Raw genomic sequence first — 23186 nt, 5'->3', positions numbered from 1 at the left:
TTGTTTTTAGGGCAAACTTCGGTTGATGACGTTTGGCCATATTAAATTGTAATGGATTGATGACTATTAATTAGTGTTAACAATTGAAGTGATAATACGTCAATAATGTAACATCAATAAGTTGATGTAATGTAACTAGTTGTTTTAAATATCAAAATTCATATTGATTATTAAAATTAGTATAAATACTTGACATAATTGCATAAAATTATTATAAACTTTTCTTAAAAATAGTATAAATAATTAAAAATTTGGAAAAAAAAATATATATCATGGACTATTAATAAAATTAGTATGAATAATTACTTTACCATTGAAAGTATGGATATATTCTCTAGCTTTTAAAACCATTATAAACTTTTCTTTAAATTGGTATACATAATTATGCATAGAATGGGTTTCTATTTTTTAACAGACTTTTCCTAAAATTAGTACAAATAATTACATGTAAACTCATCTAAAAAATAGAAATATTCTCTAGGTTTTCTTAAAATTGATATTAATAAATACGATATTTTAAAATTTAAAACTTTCTCTATCTTTTGAAACCCGGTATAATTTTCTTTTTCTAAAAATTGTTATAAATAACTAAATATAGAAATCTTATTTGAAAAATAGAAAACTCTTAAACTTTTGCAAATTTTAGAAAATTTTCATCAATTTTTCGTAATTGATAATAATTGTTTAAAAACTCTCCCTTAAATTTGTCAAATTCCTCTTTGTAAATTATGGGGGTCTATTGATATTTTAGCTATACCGTAAAAGAGTAAGTTATATTACAGAAAAGTAACCTTTCACTGAGATCATTATACCATAAGTTCAATTAATCTTTAGACTATGGTCTTAAGGGTTTAAGCACGAGGTAACAATGTCTCGGTGCTGTAAATTAAACTAATCAAAATCTTATATTAAAAAGTTATTGAATTCAAAAGTTACTGTAAGTTAACCTAATCAAGTGAGAGGTACCATTACCCCAATAATTCAAGTGAGAGGTAACAAAACTCCACACTGTATATTAACCTAATAAAACTTTGGCCGAACGACTTTCACCTATCCAAAGTATGGCATAAAGACAGATTGATACTCAAAAGGTTTGGAAATGACAAATAAATACTTCATGTCATATTCTATTAGGGATTTTTGTCTGCTGAAAAACAGTATAGTAATTCCACTCTCACCCCAAGCCAGTTTGCACAGCCCTCTTGCATCATCGATTGATTTTTTGACCGAATTTAGCGTTTTTCTGTGAAGTTCGGTGATAAACAGTGGCACTGGCCCTTGCTGGCATGCGTTGGGAATGGAGATCGATGGGTATTCCAGTCTTTTCATCATTTTTGTCTTTTAGCAGATAGAAATTTCTAATAGAACATGACGGAAAGTGGGTGTTTGTCATTTCCAAACCTTTTGGGTACCACTTTGTCTTTACAGCAAACCTTGGGTATGTGTAAGTTGTTCCCCCTAAAACTTTTTTATTAAGAAGTTGTTGTCAAACCATGAAACAATAGGTCATGTAAGAGACAACACTGTCTCGATGATGTAAGTTAACTTCATCAATATATATCTAATGACCAAAGTATCCGGATCAGTTTATGCGTACCTCAATTAATCTCGAGATTCATTGAATACTCTACAAACCCAATATTTCAAGATAAGTCATAAATGTGATAGATGACCCCAAAGTTCGAACTCAGAAAATCAATAAAGGGAGCAAATATTCTTGACCGGCAAACCATATGTTATATTAAAAAATTGTTGGTAAACTATATTACATAATTAAGATGAGAGGTAACGTTACTCACTAATTTGATAAAAATGTTATTTAGGATAGGGTTGTGCACTTGTCTCAATCAATAATTGAGCTGTCAACAAGGAGATAATTGCTTTGCCTAAAGTCTACAAATTTTGATGGATTTATTTTATGGTCCCATTGATGTGAGATCAGTTTCAACGAATATTAAATCATTCTAACATTAGTCAAAAGTTTCCGTAACTTTTGTTTACTCTCACGAAAATATATATATATACCACCTCCCAGTCATAAAAAATTATAATCCTAACTTGATCAGTTATAAATAAGAATAAATTTCACATTGTAACAAGTTATAATTTTTCTAAATCTCGTCTTAAGGAACTTGCCTTCACATAATAATAATTATATGTATATTACAAAAAATATATGTTGTATTACATTAAAAGTGTAAGATGAAATAAAATATTTATTTAAAGTTGTTTAGAACAATGATTTATGCTTTAGAGTTATTACCACATCTTTTATTTTGTGGATATGTAATAAGTCGTTAGCATATACACTTTCTTGTTGAACCCAAAATATATCTAGCTCTCAAATATGTTTAGAGCTTCTTGGTATGAAATTTTTGGTGTTTCCATATCATTCTTATGATTATCTCATTCCTCTTTTTGTCTAATTTCAGTAATAATTTCTTCTTCAGTTAAAATATACACGATTTATTGCTCATTTGGATGATTGAGGAAGTCATTAATATCCATTTAATTAGTGTAATAAAGTTGTCGAATCTAATTACTCAATTATATAGTAACTCTCTTCTATAATTAAAAAACTATCTTTAAAACCCAAACCTATCTGATATTGAAAACAACTTTTTAAGCATAATTAACTTTATTTTCCCAATTTGAAAAGTTAATTAATTTTTTTTTTTTTTTTTTTTTTTTTACATCATTTTTCCCAAATCAAAATTAATTACATTGTATTTTCATTAAACAAACAAATATTTAAATAAAACAAAAAGTTTCAATGATTATTAAAATTTAGATTTAAGATATGAAAATTTAGAGTCAAGGGTTTTATGTAAGATTAAATATTAAAAATAAAAATAAATACATAAAATCGAACATGAATATATTTAGAAATTATAATGTTATTTCTAGTAATTTAAATTAGGTTTAAGTTTGTCAAAACAGAAATAAATTAAAAAATGAGGGGTAAAGAAAAAATAGGTGGGACTAAAAATCACTTCCCTAAACCTAAATAAAATAACAAAAGTTTACTACCAACGCATACAACGAGTGTACTTGTCATTGTTTATTACGTATACAAACCTTTTTTTTTCCAAAAATAAAAAATTAGTTTAAAATTTTCAACACAAACAAATTGCCATTCTCAATCCATAATTCATAAAAAAAATAATGATAATAATATAATAAATAAGTTATAAAAAAAAATATGCAAATTGAAACCTGACTACACCTCCACCTCCATTAAAATCACAACACTAATACAAGACTTGGAGGTTCAGGAAAGAAACTGAAGCTCAGGAAATCACAGATATGGTAGAAGTTGGCAAGAGAAAGTGTTCCTCCCATAACCAAGAACTTCCTCAAGGAAAGGGCTGCTATAGATCTAGGGTTTAACAAGAGGATATAGAAAAGAAAAAGAAAAGACCCATTTTATTTTATTTTGTAACTGAGGTGTCTGGACCAACTTGTGTACACCTCAATTAATCCCCGAAGTCTATTGAACACCCTATAAACTCAAAAAACCAGGTAAGTTACGATGTGGTAAATGATCACATGCTTCGAACCCATGCACTCAATGAAAGGAGCAAACTTCATTGATCATAGGCCAACCCCTTGGCCTTGTAAAAGGCCCCTTTTATACTTTAAAATTAGTAGATAGAACAAACTGAAAATAATAATTACATCTTTTTGTTTTTTAAATTTTATTGCTAGAATTGCTAGAAGAAAATAGATGTGTTATTGATTTTGAGAAGCTAAGGCTAAGAAAATAGTTGATTAATAACTAAAATCATTTTGTAGGTGGGGGGATGTTAGAATTTTCTAATCTCTCGGGGGGTGGATAATTAAAACCTGTTCGAAGGTTGGCAGTAAGCTTACCTACTCCTTAAAAGTAAAAACAAAAAGACATAAACGCGGCAGACCAACACAAACACCATGGTAAAATAGCATAATTAACCTTTGACTTGTTTTGAATTTATTATTCTATCATTCTTCATTAATCTTAACACAAATATTAACGGAAAGTGAGTAATTGTTTTTCAAACTTTTGGATACGAAATTGTTTTTAGGGCAAACTTCGGTGATGACGTTTGGCCATATTTTGTAATGGATTGATGACTATTAATTAGTGTTAACAATTAAGTGATAAACGTCAATATTAACATCATAAGTTTGATGTAATGTAACTAGTTGTTTAAATACAAATCATATTGATTATAAAATTAGTATATACTTGACATAATTGCATAAATTATTATAAACTTTTCTTAAAAATAGTATAAATAATTAAAAATTTGGAAAAAAAAATATATATCATGGACATTAATAAATTATTATGAATAATTACTTACCATTGAAAGTATGGATAATTCTCTAGCTTTTAAAACCATTATAACTTTTCTTTAATTGGTATACATTTATGCATAGAATAGGCTTATTTTTTGAACAAACTTTTCCTAAAATTAGTACAATATTACATGTAACTCATCAAAAATAGAAATATTCTCTAGGTTTTCTTAAAATTGATATTAATATACGATATTTTAAAATTTAAAACTTTCTCTATCTTTGAAACCCGTATAATTTTCTTTTTCTAAAAATTGTTATAAAAACTAAATATAGAAATCTTATTTGAAAATAGAAAACTCTTAAACTTTTGCAAATTTTAGAAAATTTTCATCAATTTTTCGTAATGATAATAATTGTTTAAAACTCTCCCTAAATTTGTCAAATTCCTCTTTGTAAATATGGGGTCTATTTATTTTAGCTATACCGTAAAAGAGTAAGTTATATTACAGAAAAGTAACTTACCTTCACTGAGATCATTATACCATAAGTTCAATTAATCTTTAGACTATGGTCTTAAGGATTTAAGCACGAGGTAACAATGTCTCGGTGCTGTAAATTAAACTAATCAAAATCTTATATTAAAAAGTTATTGAATTCAAAGTTACTGTAAGTTAACCTAATCAAGTGAGAGGTACCATTACCCCAATAATTCGTGAGAGGTACAAACTCCACATGTATATTACCAATAAACTTTGGCCGAACGACTTTCACCTATCCAAGTATGGCATAAAGATTGATACTCAAAAGGTTTGGAAATGACAAATAAATACTTCATGTCATATTCTATTAGGATTTTTGTCTGCTGAAAAACAGTATAGTAATTCCACTCTCACCCCAAGCCAGTTTGCACAGCCCTCTTGCATCATCGTTGATTTTTTGACCGATTTTACGTTTTTTCTGTGAAGTTCGTGATAAACAGTGGCACTGGCCCTTGCTGGCATGCGTTGGGAATGGAGATCGATGGGTATTCCAGTCTTTTCATCATTTTTGTCTTTTAGCAGATAGAATTTCTAATAGACCATGACGGAAGTGGGTGTTTGTCATTTCCAAACCTTTTGGGTATTAAAAGTAAAAAGTTGGAGTCTTTATAATCTTTGGTTTGATGATGGGTGGGATTTAAATGAATTCTTGGGACTCTGTTTGGACGAGTAAATAGAAAATGGAGGAGAAAATGGTCGGTGCACTTTTTGGACTAGAAGTGGAGAGAGAGAAAGTGAGTGAGTTGTGATTGGAGTCTGAATGTAATTATGGGAAGGCACTATAAAGTATTATGTAAGATTACATTAATTTTAATTACCACATTTGATAATTGATTATGGATCTAGAGCAATCTAAACAATTTGAGAGAGAGAGTTAATTAGATATTTTTTAAGTTTTTTTTTTTTTTAATTTGAATTAGGTTAGTAATTATTAACCTTAATCTAGAGTTAATAATCCAACAAATTGATGAGCGAAATAAGATGTTGGGGGGTTTTTGTAGAGAGGAGACCCAATGGAGCTTGGGGTGGCGGCAGGTTGGATTTTGAAGGTCAATATCTGTCGAAATCCAACCTGAGAGGGGTGATCGCGCGAAGTACAAAACATGCAATTGTCGATGATTTTCGAGGGCGATGGGGTTCGGGGTAGAGGGGTTTTGGTGTGGGAGGTTCAAGGAATCAGATGGTGGTGGCAAGGGGTTGTAATGGTGTCAGAATCAGCCGATGGGCAAGAAACGACTATCACGCGATTGGTTGTGGGAAGGTGAAAATTTGGTCAATAAGGCTGGGTAAGTGTGTTATCGGGGTTAGGGTGGCTTTTCGATCTATTTCAATGAAGAATCCAACAAGAACCAACAACAAATTGGCTCTGGTGATGAGAAGATGGGAGTATATATATATATCGATTCTAAAAATTCTTCTGGAGCCTTGATGCTATTTGGTTCAGTTTGGCTCGGTTCGAGCTTCAAATAAATTTTGAAGGTCAATATCGACCAAAATCCAACTTGAGAGGGGCGATCGTGTGAAGTACAAAACATGCAATTGTTGGCAATTTTCAAGGGCGACGGGGTTAGAGGTAGAGGGGTTTTGGTGTGGGAGGTTCAGGGAATCAGATGGTGTTGGAATCGGTTGATGGGCACGAAACGACAGTCACACGGTTGGTTATGGGAAGGTGAAAATTTGGTCGAAAAACTGTCGATAAGACTAGGTAAGTGTGTTATTGGGGTTTGGGTGGCTTTTCGGTCTATTCTGATGAAGAATCCAGTAAGAACCAACAACAATCAGCTAGTGGTGACGAGAAGATGGGAGTATTTTTTTTTTTTTTTTAATATATATAGGAGTATAATGATATAATTAACCTTTGACTTGTTTTGAATTTACTATTCTATCATTCTTCAGTTAATCTTAACAAACAAATATTAACGGAAAGTGAGTAATTGTCATTTTCAAACTTTCTGGATACGAAATTATTTTTAGGGCAAACTTCGAGTGATGTCGTTCGGCCATATTAAATTGTAATAGATTGATGACTATTAATTAGTGTTAACAATTAAAGTGATAATACGCAATAATATAACATATCAATAAGTTGATGTAATGTAACTAGTTGTTTTAAACATCAAAATTCATATTGATTATTAAAATTAGTATAAATACTTGACATAATTGCATAAATTTATTATAAACTTTTCTTAAAAATAGTATAAATAATTAAAAATTTGGAAAAAAAAATATATATCATGGACTATTAATAAAATTAGTATGAATAATTACTTTACCATTGAAAGTATGGATATATTCTCTAGCTTTTAAAACCATTATAAACTTTTCTTTAAATTGGTATACATAATTATGCATAGAATGGGTTTCTATTTTTTAACAGACTTTTCCTAAAATTAGTACAAATAATTACATGTAAACTCATCTAAAAAATAGAAATATTCTCTAGGTTTTCTTAAAATTGATATTAATAAATACGATATTTTAAAATTTAAAACTTTCTCTATCTTTTGAAACCCGGTATAATTTTCTTTTTCTAAAAATTGTTATAAATAACTAAATATAGAAATCTTATTTGAAAAATAGAAAACTCTTAAACTTTTGCAAATTTTAGAAAATTTTCATCAATTTTTCGTAATTGATAATAATTGTTTAAAAACTCTCCCTTAAATTTGTCAAATTCCTCTTTGTAAATTATGGGGGTCTATTGATACTTTAGCTATACCGTAAAAGAGTAAGTTATATTACAGAAAAGTAACCTTTCACTGAGATCATTATACCATAAGTTCAATTAATCTTTAGACTATGGTCTTAAGGATTTAAGCACGAGGGAACAATGTCTCGGTGCTGTAAATTAAACTAATCAAAATCTTATATTAAAAAGTTATTGAATTCATAAGTTACTGTAAGTTAACCTAATCAAGTGAGAGGTACCATTACCCCAATAATTCAAGTGAGAGGTAACAAAACTCCACACTGTATATTAACCTAATAAAACTTTTTTATTAAGAAGTTGTTGTCAAACCATAAAACAATAGGTCATGTAAGATATAACACTGTCTCGATTAGGGTTGTTCAAAAAAATGTAAAAACCGAACCGAAAACACGGTTCGGTTACGGTTCGAAAAATTCAAAAAACTGAATTTTTGGTTCGGTTACCGGTTCGGAAGAAATTAGAAACGGTTAACCGAAAACCCGTTTTCTAAACCGGTTTTTCAAATATATATATATTAAATAAATAAATAATAACCTAAACTAAAATAAATCTCTAATTCACTCAATCTAAAATCCCAACCCAAATTTTTTTTCTTAGTTCCCAATGTATTGTCTATATTTACAATTAAATTTAGGACAAAATTTTAAAAAAAAATTTATAAAAAAAAAAGGGAAAACCGGTTCAAAATCTATTAACCGCTTTTTTAAAAATGGTTAACCGGTTTTTCGGTTAACCGATAAACCAGTTTTCCCTAAAATCGGTTCATTTCAGTTCGGTTTAGAAAAGCCGGTTAACCGCTTTTGAACACCCCTAGTCTCGATAATGTAAGTTAACTTCATCAATATATATATATATAAAATAATCAGAGTGTCCGAATCAGCTTATGCGCACCTCGACTAATCCCGAGGTTCATTGAATATTCTACAAACTCAATGTTTTAAGATAAGTCATAAATGTGGTAGGTGACCCCAAAGTTCAAACTCAGAAAATCAATAAAGGGATAACACTATCTCGATGCTGTAAGTTAACTTCATCAATATATATAATGACCAGAGTGTCTGGACCAGCTTATACGCATTTCGACTAATCCTGAGGTTCATTGAATACTCTACAAATCCAATGTTCCAAGATAAATCATAAATGTGGTAGGTGACCCCAAAGTTCGAACTCAGAAAATCAATAAAAAGTGCAAACATTCTTGATCGGAAAACCATATGTTATATTAAAAAATGAGTAATGTTACAGCCATTGAAGGTTATACACCGAATGACGTGGTAAAATTCTAACCGTTGATTAATTTTAACTTAATATTAATCGACAGTCAAGATTTTATCATGTTATTCGGTGTATAATCTTCAGTGGCTGTATCCTTTCCGTTAAAAAATTGTTGGTAAACTACATTACATAATTAAGATAAGAGGTAACGTAACTCACTAATTTGATAAAAATGTTATTGAGGATAGGGTTGTGCACTTGTTTCAATCAATAATTGAGCTGTCAACAAGGAGATAATTGCCTTTGCCTAAAGTCTACAAATTTTGATGGATTTATTTTATGGGCCCATTGATGTGAGATCAGTTTCAACGAATATTAAATCATTCAACATTAGTCAAAAGTTTCCGTAACTTTTGTTTACTCTCACGAAAATATATATATATATTAGCTTCTCTCTCTCTCTCTCTCTCTCTCTCTCTCTCTCTATCTATATATATATATATTAACTCCTCTCTAGTAAATATATATCTAGTAATATTTTATATAAAAATAACATTTATATAGTCATAACAAATTTTGATTTTTGTTCAATTATAAATAAGAATAAATTTCATATTGTAATAAATTTTATATATATAAACTCCTATTTATAGTGATATTTTATTCAACAAATTTTAATTTATGAGAAAAACCCATGTGTTACCTTTTTTACTATTTGTATAAAAAATTTTAAAGGACAAGATTTATATATTAAAGTAAACCTTTTAGTCCCCATGTAATTGATCTTTACCCCCATAGTTAAGTACACCTCTTCTATAATTAAAAAACTATCTTTAAAACCCAAACCTATCTGATATTGAAAACAACCTTTTAAGCATAATTAACTTTATTTTCCCAATTTGAAAAGTTAATTAATTTTTTTTTTTTTTTTTTTTTTTTTACATCATTTTTCCCAAATCAAAATTAATTACATTGTATTTTCATTAAATAAACAAATATTTAAAATAAAACAAAAAGTTTCAATGATTATTAAAATTTAGATTTAAGATATGGAAATTTAGAGTCAATGGTTTTATGTAAGATTAAATATTAAAAATAAAAATAAATACATAAAATCGAACATGAATAACTAAAATCATTTTGTGGGTGGGGGGATGTTTAGAATTTTCTAATCTCTCGGGGAGTGGATAATAAAAACCCGTTTGAAGGTTGGCAGTAAGCTTACCTACTCCTTAAAAGTAAAAACAAAAAGACATAAAAGCCCATCCTTTGTTCCTCTTCACAATTGATTTGAATTAGAATAAGGCCACTAAGTTGAAAAAGATAAATTTATGAATCCATTGATTCTAAAGACATTTGAAAATATAAAAGTAAAAAGCTACAATCTTCCAAAATAAACCAGACAATATTTGGAAGCAAGAAACAACCCTAAACCTTATGAGAGCAAACACCACATATGAGTCCATGACCATTCTCATTTATTGAGTGAACACTCGTTAATTCATTATGTACCACATCAATTTATATATAATTTGGTATTTATATAACTCATAAATATAAAATTATTCAAAGAATATACTGATATGTTTCAAGAAAAGAGTGCTTCTAAAGTGCCTTTAGGGGAGAGGTGGTGAATGATGTTAACATGAATAAAGTTTGACAACTTTTCCTAAAATCTAGAAAAGTAACTTTAATGAAGTAAATAAAAGGTGAATGCCCTAAGTTAGATGCATGTTATCATAAAGAGAGGTATTTAGATACGGCGAACTCGTTTTGCAACTCCATTTTCGAAACTAGAGATAATCTAGATATCTTTTGACTCGCTTTGCAAACCCATATTTGAAACTAGAACCCCGCAAAACGAACCCAAATTCAAAACTAGAGATAATTTGGATATCTTCCGATCTTGTTTTTGCAAACCTGTATTCGAAACTACAGCTAGCTCTCAAAAAGCAGGTAATTATGGCATTTGACTACGCTGCCTACAAGGGATTTTCACTAAAAATCCTGTGGGAGCAAACCACAAGCTTGACCATTCAACTAACTTGATTAAAGTTGGTCATTATAATATGGTACCAAGAGTCAATAAAGAAGCAAACAATGTCTGGTCTAAATTTGTGGAATAGTTTGGGAAGATTTATTTAACTCTATCCTGACTGATTAATAAAATGGCAAACAAGATCCGTCTGCCTAAAGCTAAAGCCTTAAAAATTTTCTAGCAAATATGATAAAGATCATGCATGCTTCTTATGAAGGAAATAGGTCCGACAACTCCATACTCTGGAGTGATCAAAGCTAAAGTAAAAGATAGCTAATATTCACAAACATTATCACGAGTGTATGTTGTGTGTGTGAATTAAGTCTGTTATTACTTGTGTTGAATTATAAGCGCGTAACCAAACAAATCAAAGCACAAAGGATTTGAACTCTTTTAATCTTGAATCACAAAACAGATCACCCAAAACCGATAGACATTTCTGGGGTGTATTTGCTCATGAATCACAATGCATTCCAATAAAAATAAATCCAGGCATAAAAAACATCTCTAAACCCATTAAAGAAAATAAGTTGGCTGCAAAAGAATACAAAACCTCTTACAGCATAAGCCAGAATTCCACCAAGTTCCCAATCATTGACTAGACCTTTAAAATTATAAATAGGCATCCCATTTTCATGTTCTTGTGATACCTGCATAATTTCTTCAAGGATCTTTATCAAAATCTGATGTGTTTACTGGACAGTTCTGTGAATGATACCTGTGCAACGTCAAGCCACCTGAAAAAAAGAAAATATAAGACCAAACTGTATAATGCAAAAAAGCAACCAAAGCAAATTCCAAAGAAGACAGAATAGAGATATATGCACATTTGATCACAGTATGTAGGAGAGCTATCTGCAAGATTTGGGGAACTTCGAAGAGTTCTTCTGGTGGGAACACGAGCAGCGTCATTTCACTTTATTCTTTGGCCTCCAATTTACTGTTCAAACAAAAAGGTTAACCACGAAGGCCTGTGCAAGACAAAACCTGTCTATCAAAATGATTAAGGCGATCAACCATAAAAATATAAATCAAACTTTTGAGGATCTCACAAAGGTTATTATTTCGATGTGGGGTGTGAAGGAAGAAAAATTGTACAACAGGAACCGAAGTGGAAATAAGAGAACCCTGCAACGGCAAAAGTAGTGAGAAGAAGCTGACAACAAGAAGATGACGATGATGACAAGACAATAACGGTAAGTAGTTCCATAAAAAGCAGGCAAAAACATATGCAACATTATGAGAGAGCTGGGGCCTGGGTGGGCGTTCACTGGAAAGGCAAAGCGAGGGCAAAAACTTGCAGAAGGGTGCTTTATATAACATATTGGACAAAAAATAAATCATAAATAACAAAAAGATGGGCTTTGGGAAAGAAGAAATGTTCACATTAGGTTTTACCAAATGTGACAATAATTTCAGATTTTTATACAATGCAGCAACATGAAATTCAGAGTCAAGGATGTCAACTGAATCAGAAGAACATAATGAACTTGACATGAAATCTGTACATCCCCATCAGCAGGAAACGAATTTACAGATTAATTTAGTTGTCCAACCAAATAGGCGAAAGTAACCAGCCCCATCATTTGAGACACCACTTATCCCTCTGTATCAATGTCATCATCACCAGAAGACATCTGCCTAGGCTCGGACAATGAGAGTCGCCTGGGCTTTCCTGAGCCTGCTTCAACAAGCCTTTCCGGTGATAAAGTCGGTGAGCCCAAATAGCGCCGAGCAGAGGCATCAGCTGAAGATGATGCAGAGAGATTGTAGGTGAAAATTCCCATAGGGTGGTCAAACTTGCAACTTGGGCCAAACTTGCATATACCATAACGGGAATAGAAGATGCACAAAGGTTCTCCCTGTTGAAGTTTATAAAGCAGCTTCATCAATCTCATCAATGACTTATGACTTGAGAGAAAAAAAAAAAAATAAAAAATAAATAAGATGTATGAAATTAATCAAAGCAACACTAAGGAAAAGGGGGAGACATTGTTAACAGGCTAAAATTACAATTAGAGATGAAGTAACTTGCAGTTTTAATGGCATTACTCCTAACCTTCTCATTAGTTCTTAATAAATTGAATGCTGAAATGCATACACTTCATATGAGGTATCCTGCATACTATTTATGTATTTCTATTGGCAATAACAGTAATATAAAAGAGAAATCCTTGAACAAAGACTTCTCTAATGAATCAAGCAAGATAAACAAGTGAATGCAATCTATCTAGGCATCATAAGAGAGAGAAAGACGTTAATGGCTAAATTGGTTTGTGCAATTAGGTATTGAAGTGTCAAAAGTAACCTAATGTGAGAACTTTAATAACAACTGTGAAACCAACTATGACTAGTAAAACCAAATTTTGGCCAGACCGGTGATGACACAATTACAATACAAGCAGAGCAGTAAAGAAAATTGCTGGAAGCAGCACAGATTCCGCATATTTCTTATAGCACAAGAAACACTTGATACAAAAAAAAATGATTAAAGCGAATTTAAGGACAAAAAAAAAATGTTTTTATACAGAAGTAGTCAGAAGCAATTTCATTACAAAACCCCATGGAAGTCAAGTAATCACAAAACACTTAAAAAGTATTACACCAAGAGTACAGATTCACTTCCATATGTTAAACTAGAAAATGCCAAATTCAAAGATAAAACTAATCACTATTGTGACTTACCGGACGTAATGGAAGGCCTATGGGGCTCAATACACAGTCTGGAACAGGAAGTAGTCTTTCTCTTGGATGATGGAATCTACAAACTGCACCAAACTTACAATCCCCGGTCTTCATGTAAAACTGGCATTCAGGCTGGTCAGGTCTCTCAGGAAATACATTCTCCCTCTGCAATGCATAAAACCCTACAGGGACAGAACGAGAACGATATGGAGAAAATGCCCCTGGAGATGAAGTTGCTGGTTCACTCTGGCGTGAGGCACCATAAATTTGACTGTTTCCCACTGTTTGTTGTAGGTTCTCAGAAGAAGAAACTGACCCCAGCTGACCCTGAAAGAATGGAGATCCATGAGCATGTTTCCAACCTCTCAAATTACACAAGTTTTATTAAGCAAAAACACACATTACCAAAATTAAAAAAAATCATGTATATCAACAGCTATATTTCTACATATCAACCATGAAATAAGACAAAATCATTTAAAATCAACACAGGTCTTTTAAGAAACAAAAAAACACTATTTGCAGAATCTAAAAGTTATATATGCATGTCTTTTTGTTCTACAAAATACATGTGTTGTAACAACCGTTAGATAGTACAAGTTATGTCAGTAGTTCAGTTTAATTTAGAATTATTGGAGCACATTGAGGACCATGATTTGCGTAAGTGCTTCTAGTCATACCTCTCTCAACACATGTAAACAAGCATACTTAATGTATTCATAGCATTCAGTAAAAAGGAGGACAAACAGCTTACACTGTACGCATTCCAACCCGGAACTGAAACCATTCCCTGAGGTAAAATTAAAGGCGCATAACTTGAAGGCACTTGCCAGCGTGGGCTAGGAATAAAAGATGCTCTAGACCAGTTCGTAATTCCTCCGGGATAAGACTGCTGACCAGGAGTGGTCGGAGATTGAACAGTAGGATAAACAGGAGAGCCACGCAATGAAACCATCATGTTGGTTGGTTGAGGATGGTGGAATTTACAAGTGCCTCCAAATTTGCATTGTCCAGTTCTTAAATAATAAGCACACTCAACCTCATTCTGTAAAGTAACAAGGAAAAAAGCAAATAAATAAATAATATGATCTAACCTAAGAAAAACAAAAATATCAACAAATAAAATGTCAGAAAAAGACAAGGTAGAACTACAGGAAGTTAAAGACACATTAATGAAGTCCAATATGTTAATGGCCATAAAATCTGATACCTATAAATGATAATTCAACAAAAATCACTACTCACTCTAAGCAAAATCAAAAGGTTCTGCCTAGCCACTAATGAGGATAGTCACGTAAATGCATAGATGTATGATGCAATTCATGTTTCACAACTATTACAAAATTAGACCAGTAACCATAGATGGCACAAATTTTATGTTCAGTGTTGTACATGCTAAAAGCAGCTAATCAAATCATTCACATTGAGAAAGCAAAGAAAAAAGAAAAACCGAAAGATATCAGAATGTGACAAAGACAAGTTAGGCATTTATATCAAATTATGAAATTAAAATTCTACTTATTGAATTAAAGGAAAATAAAGACTCCAAACCGGGCGAAGTGGATAGCCCAAAACGTTTAAAGAGACTCTTCCAGCAATCCCAGCCTTGTCTCTAGGATGATGAAACTTGCATGTTGCTCCAAACTTGCAAGTTCCTGTCTTCAGGTAGTACTGAAAAGTAGTTCAAAGCAGAATATTAACTTGTCAATACAAGAGGTTCAAGAAATTATAAGTTCTCTTTTAGATACAACATACGGGCCATTAAAGAAATAAAAATCTTCCATCTAAATTTCTTTAAGATAGCAACTATGGGAAACAAGAGCAAAAGCAATTACAGATTTAAAGATTCACTAACGATTTCCCCTTAAACCAACTCCCACAACCGAAATGTGAGTAGGATTACAAACTAGAACCTTTTCAAAAATTATAAGAGACCTTACCAGATAAACTAAATGGTGTTTAATTTCCAAATTATCTAATCAAATAGAATTTCAAACTAAAATTTGAATACTATCCATAGAATCATCATATCAATAGAAACAAGTTTTAGCTGATAGGCGAGCACCTAACTATAGTATGTAAGCTCAAATACAGTGCAATGTGGAACCAAACATGAGCATAACAATGACAGTTCAATGGTCAAAAATCATATTCATACAAACCCTGCAAGGAGAACATCCTAAATTTCTGAGACTTAATAGGAAATTTCCATAGAAATTGTGAATTACGCAATCTGAGACATGATCAGGATGTATACAAGGCATCTCATCAATCGTCATCAAGTTAATGTGACATCAGTCAACTTTCTGGGTCAACTGTCGAGTACAATGAATTGATAACACTTGAAACTGCAGCTATAGTTTTTATAAAAACAATTAAGTTGAAACCCCCAGTAGCTGTTTTCATTTTCCCAAGTAAATACCCTATTCACTACTAGAGGCACCTCGCATCAAAGAGGGAGCATATGACTCTTATAATACCTAAAGGTTCTTAGTATTAATATTTCTTCTATTCTTTACTATTTTCAGAAGAAATGAAGTAATGTAAAGCAAGAGATAAAAAATGCAGTGTTTTCATTCAGATAAAAGGAGAACAATTACATGCCTGGCATTCTGGTTGTCCTATTCTTTCTGGGAACTCTCCTTTAATCCTTGCAGTAGCAATCGCCTGGAATTCAAAAAAACCTTGGTGAATATATTGAATCCCAAAAGGCAAAAATTGTGTCATGGTACAATCCATGAACCATGATGTTCAAATTTTTAGCAGGATAGTCAACTTGGAAAAAAAGAAAAGAATATCGATGATAATGTGCAGGTCGGTATGCGTATGTGCCTACATGTGTACTAAATAATGAGTCTCTAAATTAATTTTATGAGAATATTTTTTATTAAGTACCCCATAGTGCAAAAATTTATGTGACTAGCCATTTAACCATCTTCAATGATAATACATCGGCAGAAGAAGAAAAGGCTTCAAAACTAAGAACCTCACTGGAAATATATTAATATTATCTCATTTGTCTATAATTTACTCTTTGAGTTCTTAAGAATTGTCCAAACATGGTGCAGCTTATACCAGCTTCCGGTTAGGAGGATGATTAAATCGACATGTTGCCCCAAATCTACAAAGGCCTGTTCTGATGTAGTAAGAACAATCTGGCTCTCCGGGACGCTCAGGATAGGATCCAGATTCCATTGCTTCATTTGTTCTCAAGTTCATTTGCCACATAGCATCTAAAAGAACATTAAAGGAGTAGAATCAAAACATCTTGACAAATCCGTTCCAAACAACAATCGAGTTATATAATTTCAGGTTTCAATTCCTCCACCAATTTTATTCCAGAAACATAAAAAGCCCACAATTCATCTCAGGGTAGCGTATCTTCAATTGAAATATACTTGGTAATCACAAAGGGAAGTCCCCAAAAGGCAAAACAAATTTGAAAAATCGCAAAAAATAAATGAAGCATAAAGGTCGGTAGTATGATCCCCTAGAGAAGTGAGAGTTCCAAACATTTATGCATACGTTCAAAATTGCTTGTGTAGAAAAAAAGAAAGAGGGAAACATATTAATTGCAATGCCCTGGAAAAAAAGCCTTTCAAAAGAACTTTTTCTAATACTTTCCTAGATCCAAAATACACCAAGCTTAACTTCTTGTTTCTACCTTCATTGACTAACATATGGCATCATACAAAGAATCTTTTATTTCTCCTTCCAGTAATACGTAAATAGAACTGATATATATACCCTAAAACGCAATTCCAGAAAACAAATAAGACCTAACTCCGGAATTTGTACACATTGAACATATTAAATTTAATCAAGTAGCAAAACACTGAAAAAAAAAAAAAAAGGAACTAAAGTCAAAGTTACATAGCTCAATACTAAATCAATCCAAAAGCACAACCACTGTAGAAGAATCCATCACAATAAAACAGTCAACAACAAATTTGTTCACGATGGATGAAAGAATATCCTTAATTCTTCATAACTTCCAAAACTCTTCAACCATTTATCTTAAAAGCATGCAAATTCCTCGTTTCTAATTCCACAAGCACCATGCAATGGAAAAATCTCACACACTTCCTCTTCCTCATTTTCTTCACATAACTTTACCATAAATAATTTAATGAATAAAAATAAAAAATAAAAATAAAAAAAACAAATATTTCATCAAATTTAAGCTTGCAAGCGAAATTAAAATACAAGTTTCATTCACAAAATGAAATGAAACAAACCAAATTTGACTTGCATATAAACATTACATTAAAAATATAATAGTAAAACAAATTCAGCCGATGATCAATATGTACAAATCACAACACATCAGAAGGACAAAACAGACAATTCACAACATCAAACAACCGCTAAGACCTGAAAATGAACCATCATCACCAATTAAAAAAAAAAACTGCAACAACAACCAAAAAAAAAAAGTAAAAAAAAAAAGTCAATTCGTATTTTAAACAAACAAACCTTGGTTCAACGACGGCGACAGTGACGGCCCCTCTGTCACACCACCACCGCCACGGGACATCGGAATTCCGGTTTCAAACTCCATTTTTCATCCATCACCACCACACTCCCTCTCCACTCCTCTCCACCACCGTCACCTCCATTCCCCCTCTTCCTCCTCCTTCCGCCACACCACTTGTCGTCGCTCTATAATCGAAGGCACCACAAAATCAGATACGGAAGGATGGATGGTTGAGACAAAGTAGTAGAGAGAATAAATTATGATAGCACGAGTAGAGCACGAATACAGCAACCACAACAAACAACAGCAGGAAAAAAGAATGAATTACTGTTATTATTGTTGTGTGAAGTGAATTTTGATGATGTCAATTTTATTTGATTGTTTTGATTTTGTTTGATGATGCGAGAGAGAAAGAAAGAAAGAAAAAAAGGAAGAAAAAAAAAAAAAGAAGAAAGAAAGTAGAAGAGAGAGAGAGCGCGTTCTCTTCTCCTCTCCACAGAAACTGAAAAATAAAAATAAAAAGAATAAAAACCAACCAACCATGAACCATCCATCCAAACCAGACATCACCCTTTTCTCACCCGCGTTTTGCACTAAACCGACGACGCTACTGTCTTCCCAATCGCGAGAGTGGTTCGAATTCTGTACTCGCTTCCATTGGTTTCCACGTGTTATTCTATCTGATTTGTTGGGGAAGTACAGTATGCGTTCAGTTATTGATTGTGTGGTGTGTATGATGACGTGGCAATCTCTCATTGGTTGTTACTTGTCTATAAATTTAGGCTTATTACCTTACCTCCCCTAAGGTTTAGGAAAAGATCAACAAGACCTAAAACAGTTTATCCTATTTTAAAAATAATACTTGTATACAAAGAATTATGGGCAGACGTTAGTTTTGTTATTTTTGATAGGATTTTGGAAATAATACTAGGTAGTTGAATAGAATGAGTATTACGAGGTAAAATTTAAAAATTAAAAGTCCCACAGGTTTGCTAATTTAACTAAGGGAGAACGACTTATACATACCCAAGGTTTATTGAAACGATAAGTTGGTACCCAAAAGGTTTTGAAACGATAAATAGGTACCTTCCGTCATGTTCTGTTAGTGATTTCTATTTATTAATAGTGAAAAGACTAAAATACCCTTGACAATTTATTATTTTAGATTTTTATAAATTTAAAAATTTTCAAAAAACCCCCTAAGTTTGCTAATTTAACCAAACACCCCTATATATAAAAAGTTTGATAAATAACAAAAACACCTCCACCACCCGCAGTGCCAGATTCCGGCCACCACCGCAGGACTCTGGCGGAAAAATTGTGTTACGATACAGACCCATCGGATCTGTGTCTTAACGTGTCGATCTAACCTTTTTTGGCCAGATCCGTGGCTGATCTGGCTGGAAACGGCCAAATCTGGCAGTCGATGCCGCAAATGGAGTTTTGCGGCACAAATAGTATTTCTTAAAATATAATAGTATTTCTCAAATAATTAAACAAATAGATATTTTAGGAATAGGATAGGTAATAGGGTTTGAAATAATAAAAAAAGGGACCATGCATTTTGCACATTAATCAAGTCAAGATGCAAGTCAGTCTTCGCTCTCTTTATAACATTAATAAAGTCGGTAAAGAGTAAGTATAACTATGTAATAGGACTTCTTTTATTTTTTCCTCAAATATAATCATTTGTCGTAAGATGTCTCATCGAGCACTCGAATTTTCGTCAACCACGGGCACAAACACACGTAAAACGAATTTTAAACAAGCACAAATTGTGATTTAAAAATAACAATTTGCTTTATAGTATGATATGTTTCAACTTATATAAAGAAATCGACAGATTTACACCTGAAATTTAGTAAAATCTTAAATTGATACCTCTGATTACATTTAATCCAGATTTTCACTCTTAAAATAACATCGTTCCTTTTATTTTAACAGCTTCTCAGCTTTTCATTATAACGTTTGTGTACGTTAGTATGCTAAAGTGCATCAACGTTTTCTTTCGTAGAAGATGGGCTTCACATAAATAAAAAACGACTCACGTTAGTAGCATCCAAGCCAACAATTTTTAGCTTTTTTCAACCAATTTCAAAGTTCAAAATCACTTATGAGACTACTGTTGGACTCCTCACAATCTTCTCTACAAAATTTATACATTCACTTATTGACCTTATTCACCGTTTTTTACCACCTCTAACAGTCACTAATAATATCAATTTAAAAGTAAAAATTTATACAACCAACAGATTTCGTTAAATCTGGATGAGAATATGTTTTTTACTCACTTATATAATATATATGTTTCTCATAAACCTGATTTGCCCACGTGGCGTGTGTCTAACTTTCAACACACGTGTGTATATTGTATGATAGATTTCCCCATGTCTTGGTCTTTGAGTAGTATTATTTCAGCTAAAGGAGTAGTTAACCGGACACGTGGAGGATAAAGAGAGCGAGTAGAGGAACGTTTAGGCGAGAAAGCGGGAGTGAAGTCGAACCGGATACCAGAATCTCGGACCGCTTCTTAGAACTGCCTTTTTACTATTTCCAAGTGAATTTTTAATATGTTCCAGTAACTGCTCTTTTTTTTTTTTTTTTTTTTTCAAATTCTATTTAAATTGTAGATGAAAATGACATAAATCTCCTCTCAAGCTGACGACAATATTCTGATATATCTTTTTCAAATTTTTTATGGGTTTTCATTAAATTGAAATTTCTGCAAATTTTATTAAACATTATTTACAAATTTGTTGATAAAATTGAAGAAAAATAAAATGAGATAATACAATACAATACAATACAACAATAAAATAATCACTACATTTAAATTGAAGATGAAAACGACAATTTTCTGATAAATTTCACAAATTCTTTTAAGGATTTTAATTCATTTTAAATTTCTGTAAATTTTATAAAAGATTATATAAAGATTTTTATTATGTGTATATAAATTGATATAACAAAAAATTATTATATGTGTGATAAAATTAAAGAAAAAAAAAGAATGGATAATACGATAATAAAAAAATTCTTAAATATAAATTGTAGAATGATAAATTTTAAGAATTTGAAATAAATTTTACAAAATTTTGAAAATTATAACCCCACCTTTTTTTTTTTAATTTATGCATATTATCATGAGTAATATTTTATAGGCATTGTAGTATATATTGTGATATTATTATAGATTAATATAACAAAAAATAAGTAATACCTAACTATATTTTAGTGAGTGTAAATATCTATATTTTTTTTAATAGTTTCAAGTAGTGTTAAAAGTCAAAATTTCACAATTAATAATATCAAAAAAATTTAATAAAATTTATTATACCTTTTGGCATTTACCAACCTACCCCTCAACAATTTCACAATCTATAAATACATTTTAAAAAAAAAAATTATTTATTAAAGCTAGTTTTAATAATGAATCACTACTTGAGTTCAATTAATTATTGAAATATTGCTTATTTCTCTAATAACAAATAAAATTTAGAGAGACAAAGTGTTATGGATGAGTAGTATCACTTGACCATGTCACTTCATAAGGGTCAAAACTTGGGCCCTTTGAAATAATTATCATTGCTAGATGTGCACATTTTTCAAAATTTCTTTTTCCACCTTTAACGACTTGGGAATACTTTCAACTCTTGTTTTTCCGATACCAACTCATTATTTACTACTACTTTTTACTCTTTTTATTTTTTTATTTTTTCAAATAATGATCGGAGCGTCAGACTAGTTTTTTTCTCTTTTTTCATTTTCGCCCGTTTATGCATATCTTAATTAATCCTCTTAAGTTTTGGTATTATCGATCGGATATGAGTCCCAGTGATTACTCTCATTAGTGTCTATGAAGATTCAAATTCAAGAGCTTATGAAATTTCATTTTGCTCTTTTATCATTAAACCACCCAGTGATGGTTTGTCTCTATCAGTTTGCACACACCTATTTTATCTTTTATCTTTTGTATAATCATGAAGGCTCCGTTTGGTTCAAAATTTGGGGGGTTTGGGAAAAGTTTTTTGAAAAAAATTAAAAAAAAGTTGAATTGGGCGGATATTACGATGTAGGATTTATAAATTAATAAAATACCCTATATATTTATTTTTTTACAAAATACCCCTTANTTAATTATTGAAATATTGCTTATTTCTCTAATAACAAATAAAATTTAGAGAGACAAAGTGTTATGGATGAGCAGTATTACTTGACCATGTCACTTCATAAGGGTCAAAACTTGGGCCCTTTGAAATAATTATCATTGCTAGATGTGCACATTTTTCAAAATTTCTTTTTCAACCTTGGGAATCTTACTTTCAACTCTTGTTTTTCCGACTCCTCATCAACTCATTATTTACTTTTTTTTTTTTTTTTTTTTTTTTTTTTTTTTTTTTTTTTTTTTTTTTTTTTTTTTTTTTATTTTTTTTTTTTTTTTTTTTTTTTTTTTTTTACCAGTTTGTGCATACTTCAATTAATTCTCTTGAGTTTTAGTATTGTTGATCGGATATGAACCCTAGTGATTACTCTCATTAGTGTTTGGGAATATTTAAACTCAGAAACTTATGAAATCTCATTTTGCTCTTTTATCATTCGACCATCCAGTAATAGTTTGTTTAAATCAGTTTGCGCGTACCTATTTTATCTTTTATCCTTTGTACAATCATGAAATGTGACTAAAGCATGATGTTTATTGTTTTCCAATTTTGTATATGGACTTCTTACTCAAAATTATATTCTACCACAAATAACACAACGGTAACATTGCAACATTATTAACCACCTTTGGATATCCAACCTTTGGATCAAAGATCTAAAGCTGAGTAGCCTTATCCACCATTACAATAACATAATCCAAATTCTACAATTATATTGTTTACTACAAAATGGTTCGCCGTAAAGATATATATATATATAAAAAAAAAAAAAAAAAAAAGGGTTAAAGACATGAGCTCTCCTAGGTTTTCACAATAACAAAGATTTTTCCATTGTTAATAAATAATTAATGAACTGTTATAACTTACACTATTATAAGTTAATGAATATTTATTTAATTATCCTCAAGCCGTTAATTTTAACATATAAAAACTTGTTGGTAAGGGGATATTTGTTATTTTAAAAATTTTATGGGAGTTTTTAAAATTCAAACAAACCTTAGTAGGATTATTAACATTTTAAATAATAAAATAAAAAGGAAGAAAATAAAAAGAGTGGAAACATTCAAAATTGTGG

General features: G+C 31.1%; 1 protein-coding gene across 2 annotated transcripts; it reads right to left on the bottom strand.

Annotated features, from left to right (window-relative positions):
- Positions 1 to 11236: 11236 nt before the first annotated feature.
- LOC116142963 (zinc finger CCCH domain-containing protein ZFN-like) lies at positions 11237 to 18106 on the bottom strand. 2 transcript variants are annotated; one of them, XM_031428380.1, is made up of 9 exons: positions 17951 to 18106; positions 16550 to 16707; positions 16079 to 16141; positions 15026 to 15145; positions 14229 to 14519; positions 13475 to 13801; positions 11842 to 12651; positions 11617 to 11729; positions 11237 to 11526 (listed from the first exon to the last, which is right to left on the bottom strand). In XM_031428380.1, the coding sequence occupies exons 1-7, from the start codon at positions 18033 to 18035 to the stop codon at positions 12388 to 12390; spliced, it is 1308 nt and encodes a 435-aa protein (XP_031284240.1). In that variant the 5' UTR covers positions 18036 to 18106; the 3' UTR covers positions 11237 to 11526; positions 11617 to 11729; positions 11842 to 12387. The 2 variants fall into 2 exon arrangements, with proteins under 2 accessions (XP_031284240.1, XP_031284239.1); XM_031428379.1 differs by having other exon boundaries at positions 11617 to 12651.
- Positions 18107 to 23186: the final 5080 nt, after the last annotated feature.

This window comes from Pistacia vera, unplaced genomic scaffold, assembly GCF_008641045.1.
Source record: "Pistacia vera cultivar Batoury unplaced genomic scaffold, PisVer_v2 Contig423, whole genome shotgun sequence".
Classification (NCBI taxonomy): Eukaryota; Viridiplantae; Streptophyta; class Magnoliopsida; order Sapindales; family Anacardiaceae; genus Pistacia; species Pistacia vera.
Note: the sequence above shows the minus strand (reverse complement) of the source record. Positions and strands in the feature narration are given on the sequence as shown.